At 47.1% G+C, this 18,869-nt stretch overlaps 1 protein-coding gene across 2 annotated transcripts; it reads left to right on the top strand.

The window, feature by feature from the left end:
• The first annotated feature begins 390 nt into the window (after positions 1-390).
• LHFPL5 (LHFPL tetraspan subfamily member 5) lies at positions 391-18,538 on the top strand. 2 transcript variants are annotated; one of them, XR_006786160.1, is made up of 5 exons: positions 391-1,111; positions 7,117-7,353; positions 14,882-14,908; positions 16,335-16,401; positions 16,502-18,538. XR_006786160.1 is itself a non-coding variant. In XM_045843475.1 (4 exons), exons 1-3 carry the CDS (start codon positions 700-702, stop codon positions 14,890-14,892), a joined length of 660 nt encoding a protein of 219 aa, XP_045699431.1. In that variant the 5' UTR covers positions 391-699; the 3' UTR covers positions 14,893-14,908; positions 16,502-18,538. The 2 variants fall into 2 exon arrangements, 1 of the variants encoding a protein (XP_045699431.1); XM_045843475.1 differs by lacking the exon at positions 16,335-16,401.
• Positions 18,539-18,869: the final 331 nt, after the last annotated feature.

Genomic DNA, 18,869 nt, shown 5'->3' on the forward strand with positions numbered 1-18,869 from the left:
AGTGACCTGAAGATAAAATGAGAAGAAGCTTTGCTGGCCTCCGGGGGGATTAGAGGTGCTGGGAGGGCGACCATGGAGCAGTCCGGGGCGGAGTCGGGAGAGGATGGGATGAGGACAACGCTCAGGAAGCGGTTTTACGGCAGGAATTAGCGGGAGGAACAGGACAGCTGCAGTCCCACCCTCCCAACTCGTGTTCTCGCTCGGTAGAGTGTAGAGGGGCCTCGGTTCCCTCCACGTCGGCCCCGCCCTGCACCCCAAGGCCGCCCAGCCCGCCCCTCCTCCGGGGGTCAGGGGTGGGGTGGGGGAGCTGGCCGCGGTGCTGAAGCAGCTCAGGTCAGGGAGGGAGGGAGGCGGGGCCGGCCCAAGGGGGCGGAGCTCTCCCGGGCCCTGAGCAGAAAATGGGGGCGGGGCGGTGCCTGCAGGCCCGAAACCCCCAAGGGCTTGAGAGGAGACAGGAGATCTGAGACAGGCCGGCTAAAGCGGACACAGGCACCTGGGCAAGCTTCCCTGAAGAAGCCAAGATCATCTTTGTCCCATTTATTTATTCTCTTTCCTCTACCTTGGAGGGACTCTCATCTTGTGCCCAGACCTCAGCCTCCTCTCCAAACTCGGCTGAGGGTGACCTGCTTCTGGGCCCCCATCTGCACAGACACCGACTTCCAGCCCACAGGCCTCAGCCCAGGCGCTCGTGCCCTCACCATGGTGAAGCTGCTGCCTGCCCAGGAGGCCGCCAAGATCTACCACACCAACTATGTGCGGAACGCCAGGGCTGTCGGCGTGATGTGGGGCACGCTCACCATCTGCTTCTCCGTGCTGGTCATGGCCCTGTTCATCCAGCCCTACTGGATCGGGGACAGCGTCAACACACCCCAGGCAGGCTACTTCGGCCTTTTTTCCTACTGTGTGGGCAACGTGCTCTCCTCTGAGCTCATCTGCAAGGGTGGCCCTTTGGACTTCTCCTCCATCCCCTCTAGAGCCTTCAAGACTGCCATGTTCTTTGTGGCCTTGGGCATGTTCCTCATCATTGGCTCCATCATCTGCTTCAGCCTGTTCTTCGTCTGCAACACTGCCACAGTCTACAAGATCTGCGCGTGGATGCAGCTGGCTGCAGGTGAGCAGGGATAGTGGGCGGGCAGGTGGGGGGCCCACCCCAGGCCACAGGTGCAGCTGCACCATCCCGTCCTCTGTGGAAGCTCTGGGTCTCCTACTCAGCTGTCCTCCTTTAGCCCGGCTCTACTCAGTGTTCTGCCGAAGCTTCTGAGGAGCAGAGACTCTTAGAATGGCTGTGATGGAAAGGACCTTAGAGACCAAATTGTTCAACTGCCTTATCTTGCAGTTGAGGAACTGAGGACCAGAGAGGGCAAGTGACTTTCCCAGGAGCACTCAGCTAATTGGTAGAAGAAGTCAGGTGTCCTGACTCCCAGGTTATTACACCAGAGGCTGTTGCTACTCTGGGAGGAAGGAAAAAGAAAGCTTCCATTATCAGCTATGTGGGAATGCGACCCAACCACGTGGCAAAATAGTGATGCCAGTCAAGCACATTTTGGATGTCACATCACCCACTTCTGTGCATTTGTCCTTTCTCCTTTAAGGATCCCCAGGGTCCTGCCCTCACCCCCTCCCTCCCCCTCCAAACTGCTCTCAAGGAAGACTGTAAGGTCAGTCACTGATTTAGGATGTTCTGCTGCATGTGACCTCTCCCACGGGAACTTGCATTTAAGTTCTCTCTTTTATTGTGGAAGGAAAGTCTTTGTCCCTTATTATAGGGTTCCATACTTGAGGCTGTAGGGGGGAGACATTTTGTGATGAGGAGGTGGGTACTGTCTAGGGTCTTTAAAACCACGTAGGGGGTGGTTACTTGTATGCAGAGGAAAGACCTCCGCAGCCCCCTTTTCCTGCTCCTTCCCCAGGCAGGCCTCAGTGGGCCAGCTGGTCCTACTCTCTAGAGCCCAGGAAGAGATGGCCTAAGACTTTGTCATGCAGCCCTTGGTCCCTCCCCACCCCAAGGACTGTGCATAGCCTGTCCGTACCAGGGAGATGTCCGAGGCAGTGCTGGGGACTGCAGACAAGAGTGGAACTGCTTCGCTGCGGTTGACTAGAATGAAAAGCAGTGCTATCCTGAACTGGCAGAATGAAACATGGATCAGAATCCCAGACAATTAACATATAATCTCAAGATCCATGTCTGAGTTGGAGGAAACCCCAGAGAGCTACAGTTCCCGCCCCCCCGCAACTATAGATAAGGAATTTGGGGCTGAGAGAGCTGGTAAGACTTGGCCAAGCTATAGCAGATCAGCTGGCAACCAAGCACCTAGGAGAACGGAGGCAGAGTCGCAGCACACTGATGTAGTGTGATGATTTGCTGGGTGCCTTCGCACATGTCACCTGGACGTGTCAGCAGCCTCGTCACGAAGCAGTGAAGTGGGCGTTCCTTCCATTTTACACATAAGGCTCTGGGGGTTAATTTGAGCACACAGGTAGTGAGGGACAGAACCTTTGATTTCTAATCTTGTACCCAAGCCTTTCACCAGCCTTAGAGCTGCCCGCATCCCCATAACCCTCTCTTCGGCAGTCTCTCTGTACGATGAGGGGAAGGCTGGGGTAGGGATGAAACGAGCCTTGGTGGGCAGTGGGAGGAAGAAGGGGAATGAAGATTTAGCAGTTCCGTGATGAAGTGGGGTAGAACAGACCCTGGCGAGCTGCCAGCTGGCCCTGACATCAGAGCTGTAGGATGCTGGGAACACAACCATCCCTCTCCTTCTCTGCACTGCCCCTCCCCCAACCTCTCACAACAGGTGTCATTTGCCAAACAGGCAGTACTGGGAGGGCCTGGGTGGGGGAGGGGTCACCTGGCCATATGAGCCAGACTTTGGGTCATGGAACTGGAGACACTGTTAGCCGGGGTGGCCAGGGACCATCGCATGAAACATTTACATTGAGGGAGAGCGAAGGTGGTGTCATGTTCCACTGTTCCACGCTGGGGAAGGGAAGATGAGCCAAGGGAGGGAGCAGGAGGTGGTGTGTCCCACAGCCAGCAGCTGGGGGATGCATCTATCTGAAGAGGCCTTAACCAGTTAGCTCTACCTTGCTAGAAGCCTGGGACCAAGAAAGGGAGCAGGAGAAGGGAAAGAGGACTGATGACTGGACCCGTGTGGGCTGTGCCTTACCAATAACAGATGAGCTTCTGGATGCCAGGGGCAGGCCGAGGATGGTCCCAGCTCCTACAAACACTGGCAGGGCAAGTTGCTTGTCTCTTGGAGTCTTGGCGACCTCATCTGTATAACGTAGCAACAGCACTTCCTTTCACAGGGTTCTTGTGAGGTTGGGATGATGTAATGCATGCAAAACATTTTGTGCAGTGCCTGACACAGGGCAGGTGCTCAGGAAATATAACAATCACAAAACCCAACTTTATCAGTCAGGACGGCTGTAGTGATACCACAGTACCAACAACTCTCAGATCTTAGTGGCTTAAAATTAAGGTTTAGGGTTTATGTCCCCCTCATGGTATGCACTCCCTGAGGGTCAGTTGGGGGCTCTGCCCTCACTGTTCTCTACTGAAGCCCAGGCTCACAGAGCATCATCTGTCACTGCAGAGGGACAGGGAGCTCTAGAAGGTCTTCCCCACCTGTCAGATGGTCCGGCCTAGAAATGCACACATTTCATTGGCCAAGGAAGTCAGATGGCCTTGCCTAACTTCAAGGGAGGGAGGGGGTCAAGGAAGTGGAATCCTCCTGTGCACCTGGAATAGTGTGAACAGCCCCGATGACATCCACACCCACCCAGGTTGTGTCCATCTGACTTCAATGCCAATAACAAGAGCAACAGCTAATGTTAGTTGGCCACTGACCATGTACCAGACACTGTAGTAAACTTTCCATAATCACACTGAATCCTCATAACCCTGCTTTGAGTCAGGTGTTATTATCCCTATTTTACAGAGGAGAGTATGGAAGTCACGAAGGGTAAGTAAACTTGCCTAATACCTTATACCATGCTGGCCTCTACTTAGAGCCCCGAGACACCACAAATGGGGCTGACCCCACAGTGCCCAGGACCAGAGGTAGAAGGGTGGGGTGCTTACAGAGGGCTGTGGTGCCCATAGTGACAACTTGCTTCCAAGTCCGAGGCCCTGGGCTCTTTCCCCGAGCCGCCATAGGGAGACAGTGTGGAAGGGGAAGGGGCCAAGGGGAGAAGCGCTGGGGAGAAAAGTCTAGAGGGTGGCTCCTGTCCACATTCACCTGTGCACGAGCATGTGTGTGTGTGTGTGTGTGTGTGTGTGTGTGTGTGTGTGTGTCTTCCCCCATCCCCCGCCACCCCAGTTAATCCAGGGGCCATGCGGGGCACCAAAGGCTGTTCTCATACCAAGAGGGGAAGCCCACAGGTTTTACCTGAGTATCTTGCTGAAACACTTTTGAGCTTGTCACTAAGTCTGAAGTGTCACCACTAAACACATTCAGCTCTTTGGAGAGATGTCATAGTCTGGGAGTAGAGGAAATTAACTCTGAAGTCCAGAAAGGAGTCCCAAGCTCAGGTCTTGGCTCTGCCATAGCTGGAGGACTGGGCCGGTCACAGTTTCTCTGAGACCTCAGTTTGTAGTCGGTAAAATGGGACATTTGTGTATGGCCTACTTCACAGGACTATTGTTAGGGTCAAGAGCAAAATGCTACACAAAGTACTTTGTGATCTATAAAAGAACAATATAAATGAGCTCCTCCTATAAAACAATCAAAGGAGGGTTGATAGACTTGAAAGGAAGACGGAACCCTGATCGTCATACTTCCCTGAGCATTTGTGTGCTCTGCTGACCCTCCTCACAGGAGCCAGCGAAGCCCCCATTAGGTAACTCTGGGTCCTGAGAGGTGCTGCTCCAAGGGGCTCCTGGGAAGGCACAGCCTCAAGACTAAAGACCCTTCTGCCTGAGGAAGCAGGGCCTGGGAGGGAAAGAAGGCGGCCCTAGCCACATGGTGGCTGTGCTCAGGGTTCCTGCAGTCACACCCCAGGATTATGTCACCTGTCTGTGTAGCGAGGCTGGGGTGGTGGTTTGGTGACGAGGCATGAGAGCAGTGGGGGAGGGGGAAATGGACTTTGTGGCTGTGAATACCAAGTCAATGAAAGCGTGGGGGGCACTATGGGAGTAACACTCACGAGTGCCAGGCGTGTGCCAGGCACTGGTCTGAACAGTTTTCCAATATTAATTCGTCTGACTCTCAGTGCAGTCTAAACAGATGGGTACTGTCATTATCCCTATTTTACAAATGAGGAAACAGGGACAAAAAAAGTGTAAGTAGCTTGCTCCCAGTCACATAGGTAGTTAGCAAAGAGCAGGGCTTGAAGTGAGAGTTCCTGGCTGCTCCCTCTGAGACAACCACCCGGAGTGGTGCTTTTGAAATCGCAGCTGCTGCCCTGGCTGGTGTGGCTCAGTTGGTTGGAGCATCATCCCATAAACTGGAGGGTCGTGGTTTTGATTCCTGGTCAGGGCCCACGCCTGGGCTGTGGGTTTGGTCCTTAGTCAGGGCGCATGTGAGAGGCAATCCATTGATGTTTCTCCCCTCCCTTCCACTCTGTCTAAAATCAGTGGGTGTGTCCTTGGTGAGAATAAAAAAAAGTGGTTCCTGATCCCACCCCTATTCAGGAATCAGCATTTTTAAACACACCTTCCAGGGGATTCTTAGATTCAGGAAAGCATGGGCAGCTGTGCTGTGCTGTCCTGGGTAAGAATGAGGAGATGCAATGGCTTGAATGGAAGGTTCACCAAGAAAGCAGTGAGAGACTCGGCTGGAATAAGTCCTGTGCTCACTGACTCTAAGATACCCGGGTTGCAGGGCACACCGGTACTCTATGTGCTGTAAAAAGGAAAATATTGGATTGGCCAAAAAGTTTGTTTGTTTTTTTTCCATAAGATGGCTCTAGATGCTTAGTTGTCTTTAACTTTATTTGAAACAATGTTGTTAGATTGTATTGTGACAGCTGTCATATCAGCATGCATTTTAAAAAACATCAAAATTGGTGAATTTTTAGAAAAGATTTTTATTTATTTATTTTTAGAGCAAGAGTAAGGAGGGAGAAAGAGAGAAACATCAATTTGTGGTTGCCTCCCGTGTACCCCCCACTGGGGACCTGGTTTGCAATGCCGGCATGTGCCCTGACTGGGAATTGAACCTGTGATTGTTTGGTTCACAGGCCCGCACTCAATCCACTAAGCCACACCAGCCAGGGCAAAATTGGTGAATTTTTATGTAGCCATTTTAATATTGATGATGGCAGAAAACACACAACATTTTCAGCATATTATGCTTCATTATTTCAAGAAAGGTAAAAACACAACTGAAACACAAAAAAATATTTGTACAGGCCTGTAGGGCAGAGGCTGTCCAGAGAAGGTGCTGTGACTGATCAAATGTGTCAAAAGTGGGTTGCAAAGGTTTGTGCTAGAGATTTCTCACTGGACGATGCTCCACAGTCGGGGAGACCAGTTGAAGCAGATAGTGATCAAATTGTTGAGACATTAATTGAGAACAATCAGAATCATACCACGTGGGAGATAGTCAACATACTCAGAATATCCAAATCAATAAAATTATTGGTGAAAATGAAAACTGTGTCTTTAATTTTATGTAAAAAAAATATGGACTTTTTGGCCAACCCAATACTCGTAATTAAACTATGGCCTGAAACTTTCTCGTTAACACTTGTTTCAGAGACGTTGAAATATGAAGAAGATTACATACATCTTAGGAGTGATGGGTTTTCTGGGCCGGGACCAGGTTTTGGGGGCTTCAAAGCAAGGGTAGGTGGCGCCTCCTTAAGTCCAAAGTGAGGAGCATGGCCAAGGGCCTGGTCGGACCCCTTGTCACTGAGGCAGAACCTGCCCGGGGCTGCGGGGCCTGGCTCTGTTCTCTTTCTCCGTCCGCTGGCTTTCAGGGAAGCTGCTTTAGCTCTTGGAGCCTCCGTTTTCTCCCCTGTGTTCTACAAGAAGGATGGTGGGAGCTGCCCCTCGTGCTTCTCAAGGCTGTTAGCACAAGGAGAAGGGAGGTGACAAGATGGCAGCAATGTGAGTCGGGAGGTGGCAGGCTGAGCACACCTGGACTGACACATCTGTCCCCACCCCCTCAGCCACAGGCCTGATGATTGGCTGCCTGGTCTACCCAGATGGTTGGGACTCCAGCGAGGTGCGGCGCATGTGTGGGGAGCAGACCGGCAAGTACACGCTGGGCCACTGCACCATCCGCTGGGCCTTCATGCTGGCCATCCTGAGCATTGGAGACGCCCTCATCCTCTCCTTCCTGGCCTTCGTGCTGGGCTACCGGCAGGACAAGCTGCTCCCTGACGACTACAAGGCCGATGGACAAGGTAACCCGTCCTCCCCCAGGGAGGTGGGGCTTCCTCTCAGCCAGTCCCGGAGACTTCGCCTCTGGCCAAGAGGTGGGGACACCAAGTCCAATCGGACTCAGCTCTTGTCTCAAAGGCCAAAGTCCAGTGGAGGGTTGCAATACGGCAGGTGACAGGCCTGTGGGGCAGAGGCTGCTCCAGGTGAAAGGGTGTTCTCCTGTCCCCTGCATTCTCTGGGTGTGCGGGGCGAGTCCTGATCCACCTGGGGAGCCAGGTGTGGCCTCCCCCTAGAAAGCGGGCCAGAGGCTGGCTCTTGAAGTAACCCTGGGGGTTTGCTAAGGGGATGACAGGTGAGCAGAAGGGATGACTTGTGGGGGAAGGAGAAAGGCAGGTTACGGTACAGAAGCGACAGCTCCTGGACTGCACTCCCTGGGGTGAGGGTAGCTTTGGGGCTCTCCATGTGCCCATCCTGTTTCAGTTTCCTCTCTTCCAAATCCTACCCCTCAAGCATAAAAGTCCGATGCAGCTGACCCTGGACACACTGGCAGACCCTTTGGGAAGCCTCCTCTGACCGCTTCCAATGGCCTCCCTTCCTCCAGGGCTCCTGTTTCTCACGGGCTCTTCCTCTATCTTGAGGCACTAACCTTTCAGTGCACACATTTTATCACCTTGTCATAGGGCTGGGCCCGTCTCACACCCTGTGAATCCCGAAATGCAGGTGGCCACTATGAGGGGCCTGTCACACCCCAGAGACCTCTCCAGTCTCCATTCCCCAGAGTTGTCTTCATATCACCCTTGAACCTGAACAAGAAGACACAGCCAAACTCCCTTTTCCCCTGTGACCAAAGGCTTTCCAGGGAAGCACCTGAAGCCTTCAAGGGAGACCACCTACAGGTTCCCAGAAGGTGGGAGCAAGGAGGAGCATGGCACTCAGGTCTTCTGTGGCTCAGCCCGGGGCCCACTTCTCCACAGGGAGGTAACTGGAAACATCTCACCCTTCTCTGGAGGTTGGAGAAGAGAGATTCACAAACCTGTTATGTGGTTAAAGATGGAAACCAAATTACCAGAATGAGCTGGACCAAGGTGGACGGAGGAGAGAGATACAGTTCTACTGGAGGGTCCTGGGGATGCTTCAGGCCTGGGTCCCTTGCTGACCCCATAAAGGGAAGGGAAATGGAACTAGTGTTTGTGGAGCTCCTCTGTGTGCAGGAGTGATGTAAGGTTTGTTCTTAGAGGACATTTTTACGTAACCCTCACAGCAGCCCTGTGAGGAAAGGATGGAGGTGGGGACCCCAGCAACCTGCACAACTTTCTGCGTCAAGGGGGCTCTCCCAGGAGCTCCACAGGGGGCTGCTTGGCTCTGGGCCTCGAGGGCCACCCTTAAATCCGCCTGGACACGTGTGTGGAGCATCTTTATATTACTCACTTGTATTCTTTTTTTCTCAGAGGGGATTCTTTTAGCTAGAAAGAAATTTTATTCATATTAATTTCTCTTTAAAGTGCTTTCTTATAAAGAGATGGCTGGCTTTCTTCCTTTGACACTTTCTTCACTCATCAAAATGTCAATTCACGTTCCTTTCCTCCCTTCCCTCCTCTCCTTCTGTACCCCATGTATGTTGCCTTGGATCTTTTCAGATTTCCTCCTCTGTACGCATTAGTCCTCTCACTATCATACAGAATTCAATTTATTCTTTTTATTACCTGTTAGAAAACACCCACATAATCTTCCTGAACACATCTGGCTACTCAATGAAGTAGTTATTGCTTCTGTCAAAGCACAAAGTTGGGTCAGGAGAGCAGAGCTTGAATCCCAATTCTGTTTGTTTGTTTATAATTGAATTTATTGGGGTGACACTGGTTAATACAATTATACAGGTTTCAAGTGCACAATTCTGTAATGCATCATCTGTATGTTGTGTTGTGTGTTCACCACCCCAAGTCAAGTCTCCTTCCATCATCATTATCCCCCTTCACCCTCTTTTGCCTCCCTCACCCCCCACCTCTGGTTATTACCCCACTGTTGTCTGTGTCTTGAAGGTTTTTTTTTTTTCTTAATCCCTTTACCTTTTTCACCCAGCTCCCTAACCCTCCCCCTCACAGCTGTCAGTCTGTTCTCTGAGTCTGTTTCTACTTTGCTTGTTTATTTTGTTCCTTAGATTCCATATATGAGTGAACTCTGAAGGTATTTGTCTTTCTCTGACTGGATTATTTCACTTAGTATAATGTTCTCCAGGTCCATCCACTCCATGGCAAAGGGTAAGATTTCCTATTTTTTTAATGGTTGAGTAGTATCCCATTGTGTAAATGTAACACAGCTTTCTTTTCCACTCATCTACTGATGGGCACTTGGGCTGCTTCCAAATCTTAACTATTGTATGAATCCTAGTTCTTTGGAGTCGCTTTTCCTCAGTGTTCTTTCCAGTGAAATGGGGGCACTCACCGCTGCTCTGCTGCCTCAGTTACTGTGTGGCGTAAATGAAACAATGAAGGTGGACATGAGCCATGCACAAGTATGTACTTGTTAATCTACTCTCTAGGGGTTAAGGAAGCAATGGAAAATGAGTACGGGCTTTGGAGTCAGAGCTGGGTTTAAATTTTGGCCCCTTGTTAACTAACTGTGTGACTTCGCAGAAGTTACTTAATGTCTCTGACTCTCAGTTCCCTGATCTGAGCCTTGTTTCCATGGAGTTCAGTAACCTACTTCAAAAGACTGTGCTCAGGAACAGGATGAGCACGTCTGCTTTTGTCATTTCTATTAAGATTGTGCTGGATCTTATAACCAGGGCAATTAGTCAAGAAAAAGAAACAAAAGAAGCTGCATTTGGAGAGGAAGAAGTAAAAATACCCTTTAACAGATAACATGGTTTTGTATATGGAAAATCCTAAATAATCCGTGAAAAAAAAACTATTAAAGCTAATATGCAACTTTGGCAAGGTTGCAGGATTTAAGAGCGACATACAAAAATCTGTTGGACTTGTGCCCCAGCTGGTGTGGCTCGGTTGGAAGGTCGTCCGGTAACAGGAAGACTGTGGGTTCCATTCCCAGTCAGGGCACACACCTGGGTTGTGGGTTCCATCTTTGGTCCGGGTGTGTACAATCCCCAGTTCGGCACTTGCAGGGGCAACTGATCGATGCTTGTCTCTTGCATTGATGTTTCTCTCTCCCTTCCTCTCTCTAAAAGCAATTAAAAAGTGTCCTAGGGTGAGGCTAAAAATATAATAAATTAAAAATATATTGAAAGTCTATTGGATTTGTATACACTAACAATGAACAATCTGAAATGAAATTAAAAAACCAATTTCATCCTGGCTGATGTGGCTCAGTGGGTTGAGTGCCAGCCTGCAAACCAAAGGGTCACTTTTGGATTCCTGGTCAGGGCACAGGCCTGGGTTGTGGGCCAGGCCCCCAGACAGGGGCGTGCGAGAGGCAGCTGATTGATGTTTCTCTCACACATTGATGTTTGTCCCCCTCTCGCCCTCTCCTTCCCTTCCCCTCTCTCTAAAATATAAATGAAATCTAAAAAAAAAGTAAGACAATTTCCTTTACAATAGCATAAAAAAGAATAAAAAAGAATAAAATAGGAAAAAATGTAACAAAGAAGTGCAAAACCTATACATGAAAATTGTAAAACATTGTTGACAAAAATTAAAGCCTTAAATAAATGAAAATATTCATGTTCATGGATCAGTAGACTTCATATAGTTAAGATGGCAATATTCCCCAAACTGATCTACAGATTCTGTGCAATCACTATCAAAATCCCAGCTGGCTTTTTGCAGAAATTGGCAAGCTGATCTAAAATTCATATGGAAATACAAGAGATCCAGAATAGCCAAAACCGTATTGAAGAAGAAAAAGTGAGAAGGTGGACATGTCTTGATTTCACAACTTGCTTCCAAGCTACAGTAATCAGGATAGTGTGGTACCTGCAAAAGAGCAGACACACAGACCAATGGAATGCATTTGAGAGTCCATAGAGGGGATAAATGATAATGGAATAAATAAATAAATAGTCCGGAAATAAACTCAACATCTCGGGCTGATTTTCAACAAAGATGCCAACACCTATATATGGGGGAAATAACAGTCTTCAATAAATGGTGTGGGGATACCAGATATCTACATGCAAAAGAAATTAAGTTGGACTACCTACCTTATATCATATATAAAACTCAAAATGGATCAAACATCTAAATGTAAGATATAAAGTTATAAAACTCTTAGAAGAAAACATAAATGTCCATTTTCATGACCTTGGATTAGGCAATGGTTTCTAAGATATAGGAACTAATACACAAGCAACCGAAAGAAAAATAGATAAATTGGATTTCATCAAAACTGAAAACTTTGTGCTTCAAAGGACACTACCAAGAAAGTGATAGCATAATCAATAAAATATATTTTCAAAAAAGAAAGTGAAAAGACAACTTACATATTGGGAGAAATTATTTGCAAATCATAATTAAAATTCTAGTATCCAGAACATATTAAGAGCTCTTATAACTCAAAAATAAAAATACAAATAACATAATTTTTTAAATGGGCAAAGGATTTGAACAGGCATTTCTTCAAAGGAGACATACAAATGTCCAAAGGCACATGGAGATCCTCAACATCATTAGTCATTAGGAAAATGTAATTCAAAACCACAATGAGATAGCATTTCACACCCACTAGGAAGGCTATAATAAAAAGGATAAGGAAGTGTTAGTGAGCATTTGAGGACTTGGAACCCTCATACACTGGTGGTGAAAATGTAAAATTTTGCAGCTGCTGTGGCAAACAGAATGGCTGTCCTCAAACAGCTAAACATAGAGTTACCATGTGACCCAGGAATTCCACTCCTAGGTGTATATGCAAGGAAATTGGAAATGCATGTTCACATAAAACTTGTGGATGAATGTTCATAGAAGCACAATAGTCAAAACGTGGAAACAACCCTGATGTGCATCGACTGATGAGTGGATAAAGAATATGTATAAATCCATACAATGGAATATTATTCAGCCATAAAAAGGAATGAAGGACTGAAAATTGCTACAATATGGATGAATCTTGAAAAAATTACAGTAAGTGAAAGAAGCCTGACACAAAAGACCATATATTGCATGATCCCATTCATAAAAAATGTTCAGAACAGGCAAATCCATAGAGACACAAGGTGGTAGTTGCCTGGGGCTAGGAGGAGGGGGAAATTGGGAGCGATTGCTAATGGGCACAGAGCTCCTTGCACAAAAACGTCCTTGAATTAGGTAGCAGTGATGCTTGCACAACCGAGTGAATATCCTTTTTTTAAAAAAATATATTTTATTGATTATGCTATTACAGTCGTCCCATTTTTTCCCCCCTTCACTCCCCTCCACTCTGTACACCCTCTCCCACCCATATCCCCCCCTTTAGTCATGTCCATGTGTCATACTTATAATTTCTTTAGCTTCTACACTTCCCATACTATTCTTACCCTCCCTCTATCTATTCTCAACCTACATTCTATGCTACTTATTCCTGTACCTTTTCCCCCTCTCTCCTCCTCCCACTCCCCTCTTGCTAACCCTCCATGTGATCTCCATTTCTGTGGTTCTGTTCCTGTTCTAGTTGTTTGCTTAGTTTCTTTTGGTTTTGCTTTAGGTGTGGTTGTTAATAATTGTGAGTTTGCTGTCCTTTTACTATACATGTTTTTTTCTTTATCTTCTTTTCTTAGATAAGTCCCTTTAGCATTTCATAAAATAAGGGCTTGGTGATGATGAACTCCTTTAACTTGACCTTATCTGAGAAGCACTTTATCTGCCCTTCCATTCTAAATGAGAGCTTTGCTGGATAGAGCAATCTGGGATATAGGTCCTTGTCTTTCATGACTTGGAATATTTCTTTCCAGCCTCTTCTTGCCTGTAAGGTCTCTCTTGAAAAATCAGCTGACAGTCTGATGGGAACTCCTTTGTAGGTTACTGTCCCTTTATCTCTTGCTTCTTCTAGGATTCTCTCCTTCATTTTTACCTTGGCTGATGTAATTATGATGTTCCTTGATGTGTTTCTTCTTGGGTCCAACTTCTTTGGGGCTCTCTGAGCTTCCTGGATTTCTTGGAAGTCTATTTCCTTTGCCAGAATGGGGAAGTTCTCCTTTATTATTTGTTCACATATGTGCTCAATCTGTTGCTTTTCCTCTTCCCCTTCTGGTACCCCTATAATTTGGATGTTGGAACGTTTAAAGATGTCCTGGAGGTTCCTAAGCTTCTCCTCATTTTTTTGAATTCTTATTTCTTCATTCTTTCCTGCTTGGTTGTTTTTTTCTTCCTTCTGGTACACTCTATTGTTTTGAGTCCCAGTTTCCTTCCCTTCACTATTGGTTCTGCGTGCATCTTCCTTCATCTCTTTTATGGTAACCTGCATTTTTTTTCATGTAATTTGTGCCCAAAATCAACCAATTCCATGAGCTTCCTGATCACCAGTGTTTTGAACTGTGCATCTGATAGATTGGCTATTTCTTGGTCGCTCAAAAGGATGAGTCCTGGGGGACTGATCTGTTCTTCTGTTGGAGACATGTCTCTCTCTCTCCCCTTTTTTTTTTTTTCCAGTCTGGTCACTCTTGTTATGGTGAGGGCCAGAGCCTTAGGTGTTCACCGGGGCTGGGCACCCCAGTCGCTAGATTGTGACGTTTATGTGGGGGTGGAGCTGGGAGGGAACAATGGCAGTAGCTCTGTTCTCCTGGGATTTCAGTCCCTTCTCTGGGATCCTGGGTTGTGCTCTCTGCCCTGGTCCACAATGCCACCTCACTGGGTCTGCCAGCCGCCACTTGCATACTCAGGGCCCACCGCTGTGTCCCAGAAGGCTTACGCGCTCCCGGTTGCCTTATGTGCCCAGTTCTCCCTGACCTCCACGTGCTGCGCCGCGCGCCCACTCCTCCTCTCAGCCCCTCCTACTGGTCTGGATGAACGGGTCTACTTCAACTTCTTGGCTGTCCGACTTCCATTCAGATAAATTCTCTATCAGTTCTGAGTGTTATTCTAGCTCTAAATTGTTGTTGTTCTAATCTTGGTTGTGCGTGGAGGTACGGTGCGTCCACCTATGTCTCCATCTTGCCCGAAGTCCCTCGTGAATATCCTTAAAATAACCAAGTGGAATAAAATTTATATTAGTGAATTATATCTCAAGAAAAATAAAAGATTGTGCTGAAATTAGAGAGTGCACACAAAACACTAACAATGCTTGCATATTATAGGGGATTAATCAATATTAGTTCTCCCCCCATCTGTCTTTCTAGTATCTCCACTTCTTACATCATCCATCTGCCCAACCAATATCAGCTCCTGTGCTCAGTTGCCCACCGACAGTTTCCAGCCCTGGGGGTGCAGTGGTGAGGGAAGAAGTCTAAATTGGACCTTAGGTTCTGATAATGGAGACAATCTAGCTACATGGAATTACAACCTGATAAACGGTGTGAACAAAGAGTGCAAGCTTTCTTGAGAATGAATAAGAGGAATTGTTGGGGAATTCTCCTGAAAACAAGGCTTGGTTGTAAACAAGCACTGTTCCTTCTCTTTTTCATTGCAGAGGAAGTCTGAGGCAGCTGCAGGGTCGGTGAGTAATTCCACTGTGGGGTGGTCTGCGTGACCTTGGATGGGCTGTGGCTTCTGCTTCCTTACTGAATTGTCAGGCGGAAAGACTCATGAGACTGAGCTGTAGGGGCCATGAGGTGGCCTGGGGATGACCTAGGGAATGGGAGGAGCTAGCTGGCATCTGAGCCCTTCACTGAGGGGCTAACAGGAATGCTTGAGTTTTACTTGTGTCCTGAGAAGTGGAAAAAGAACAGGGAGAGAAGAAAGATTTTAAAACGGGCAGGTGGCTTCATAAACTCATCTTTCTGTGGAGTTTGGCAAAAAAGAACAACTTTTAGAACTCATTACTGTCATTTGCACCCTGATTTTCAGAAAGCATTTGAAGTGATTTGTAAGACATATACTAGAAAAACCTAATAAAATAGAAAACAAAAGTCATAAAAGGAAAACAAGTATTCCAGAAAGCAAGGCTAATAGAATTACGGCACTGAGTTATTAAATTCAGCTCTATGCTTCCTGATAGCTGAGGCAAAAAGAAAAACAAGATTTAAGCAGCTTTAATGTATGGTTGAAAAAGAAGCACAACATATTAATATCCTTATAGTCTTTTAAGTTTTCAAAATGTGATTTAACCAGAAAATTAAGGAATGCACTTTGAAAAAAGAAAAGCCCAGGACAGCCCTGGCCAGCATGGCTCTGTCGGGGGGTCGTACTGTAAAGCAAAAGGCCGCCAGTCCAATTCCAGCCAGGGCACACGCCTGGGTTGCCTGCCTGGTCCTGTTTTTGGGTGTATGCAGGAGGCAACTGATGAATGTTCCTCTCCCTCTTTTTCTCCCTACCTTCCCCTCTCTCTATAAATAAGTAAAATCTTAAAAACAGAAAAACAAAAGAAAGAAAAGTAAAGCCCAGGAAAGTATCAACTCCTTGATAGCTGTCAGTGATTAGGGATCTACATACTGCAGGCCAGGCACTTTGTGTGGGTAGGGAGGAGTATCTCACTGTAATCTATTTTAAATTTTGCAAATTAACTTCCAATCTGTGACCACATAGATATACTTTTTTTTTGGATAATTATAAATCAGTATTGCAGTGCACCCCCCCTCCCAAGATGTTCCTCAGACTTTAATAAGAACCCGAAGAGCTGGGGATCTTGTTGAAGTGCAGGCTCTGACTGGCAGTGATGGGTGCTGGAACCGGGGTCCCACTTTGAGTAGCAAACTATTAGAATATAGATATTTTCCCGATGTTCATTATGAAAGTTTTTAAAAGCTGCCAACTCCACAGCACTCATGTGCCATTTAATTGTTAAACCAGACCTTGGTTATTGGCTATTTTGGATTGCTGCCATAGATAACTTTCTGACAGAATCTGGAGTGGAATTACTGAGTTCCCCCTTTTTGCTCTACATTTTATTTACATTATAATGGACATGAATTTTTTTTCTCGAGGGACATTGAAAACTGTCTTATACACTAGTGAGGACGATTGCATGCCTGAGTGGAAATGAATCAAAATGTGAGCATCATCTATAGGGAAGTCTTTCATTTTTATTGGCTTTAAAAGTATCAAATTTTATAATCTTAAACTCTTTTGTGGCTTTAAAAAAACATCACAGGTCGTCTATTTCCCTGACACTGGAAAATGAGGGAATAGTATTCTCCTGAGATGAACCTAGTTCCTGCCCAGCATCCCTGACCCTGGCTGCTAGAGCAAGTCCCGAAGCCCTCGCTGCAGGACTGGAGCCTGGCACTCTCCGGGACGAGGCTGCCTACTGTCCACAGAGAACTCTCAGGTGAAGCCGAAGTGCAGAGACCCCCATCAACGATATGCAGACACAGGTCCCTCTCTCCTGACTGGGGACCCAAGTTCTCTTCCTATCCCTTCATGCCTGCAAATCGCTTTTCCCTCTTGAGGTCTCCTCTGTGAAAGGAGGAGGTGGAATGAGTCCGAGCCTAGGGCCCTCCGGGTCTGAGACTCCCACAGCCCAATTCACCGAGGACACGTCCTTTGAAGGCACACCAAAGACGGCCACCGGCTCTGCAGGGCGTCTGAACGAGAGGCAGCTAAGCAAGGTGGATCATTTCAGGTTGAGGTTTAGGGGTTCCTTTGCTTCTCCTTTCTCACATTTTGTTTTCTTACTGATGCTCAGAGGTGGGTAAGGAAGAGAGAAGCCACCAGAACCTGAACCCATCGGGAAGTCTAATAAAGATCGGGTGAACATAGAGTCTAAAAACTTGAGACTAAATTGGCTTCTTTCCCTTTGGAACCCAAAATCACACCTCTGTGTAGTGCCCACACTGACCCAATCAGAACTGGCTACCAGATTCAGAAATCTGTTACATGTGTTCAAGTAGTTTGTTACAGTAATTGAAAACATTTCTTGTAAAACACTTTGGATTTGGCACACTAAATGGTGAGTCTTTGCCAGCACCCAGAGGGGAACTCAGTTTGGATAATACCGCATTGTAGCAAATGCCAAGATGCCTCATTCTCCAGGCTCTTCCCTCCCTGGGGGACGGTGGGTAGGGCAGGGATTTGTTCACTGTCTGCAGTGAACGGTCCTGAGGAACAGGTGTTTCCTGGTCTTCAGTCATTTACTCAGGAGAGAAAAAACGTGGGCGCTGTTCTCTCATGGGTGAGAGGGGGTAAATGCCGAACAAAGCTGTAATGGATCTGATAGCTTCACCCAGCAGCAGTCAGGGGCATGGCACACAGTAGGTGTCTTACTCTGGGGCCGTAGGGCATTATGTTTTAACCAACACCCTCTGACCATACGTCCAGTCAGTGCAGGGTTTCTGCTCCCGTTCAGATGGGCGAGAAACGAGAGCCTCCCAGCGCTGTCCCGGTTGCCAATGGGAACTTTTTAGCATGAGGTGTAATAATTGTATTCATCTTTTTAAAGTGGCTCAGTGAGTTTATTGCATTTTTTCCATTACCATGTGTTATCCTTATACTCACCCTTCTCCGCCCTATAGTTGCCACGCTTGTCCATATCCATGAGTCTATTCATATTTTCTTGTGCTGTTAAGATTATTTCAGAGCCAGGCACCTACTATATGCAAGCTTGATAAACAGCAGAATTTCACAAATTCTATAGCTTGGTGAGTTTCTAGCTATATTTGTTCATTTATTTCTTTTACTTTTTATAGAAGGCAAGAAATAAAAACATTTCTAAAAGCTTCTCTACTGTCAAAATATTTCTCACTGAAATGGCAACTATGGTGATTCACAGGAGCTTCTGGGGGCTTCAGGTGCACCTGCCAGCAGCTTGCATTGCTCTTGCTGGGAACAGCGAGCTGCTTTGTGCTGGGGAACGAAATGCAAGTGAGTCACCACCCAACGTCTCCCCCTTAGCTTTATGTTCAAGGAAACTCGGAATTCAACCTGTCCTATAATAGTAATGATTTTTGTTGATACTCTCAGCTCTCTCAAGTGGCTTTACCTTTAAATAAATTCCTAAAGGGCACCTCACATCTCATTTTTGAAGTATATAGAAACTCAATAAAACCAGCACTCCTCTAACCAAGTTACCTTCCTTCCTTATTCATTTCTGGTTTGCCTGTCTTGGGCTGGGGGGTAGGGATGGTTCTGATACCCGTCTTATCAACAATGACCATGCCTGAGCAGATATGGCCCAGAGAGGAAGGACTAGTCATTTACTCCTGAAATGTGAACTGGAAGGATACCCCAAATGCTTTCATTACCTTACATCTTTGTATTAACTGTTGCTGCATAACAAATTACCCAGAATGCAGTGGGTTTAAAACATATCAGTTTCTGTGGGTTAGGATGCAGCAAGTCTCAGCCAAGTGTCTCTACCTCAAAGTTTCTCGCAGGGCTGCAATTAAGGCGTTGCTTGTTTTTGAGCCCAGTGGTTGTCTGCAGGGTGTTTCTCACAGGTTGTACTGGGGGCCTCTCCACAGTGGTACTCACACAGCACCTTGCTGCCCCAGAGCCAGGGCTCCGAGGCGAGTCAACAGGGT

Source organism: Phyllostomus hastatus, unplaced genomic scaffold (assembly GCF_019186645.2).
Source record: "Phyllostomus hastatus isolate PE091 unplaced genomic scaffold, TTU_PhHast_1.1 phas_contig_40, whole genome shotgun sequence".
NCBI lineage: Eukaryota > Metazoa > Chordata > Mammalia > Chiroptera > Phyllostomidae > Phyllostomus > Phyllostomus hastatus.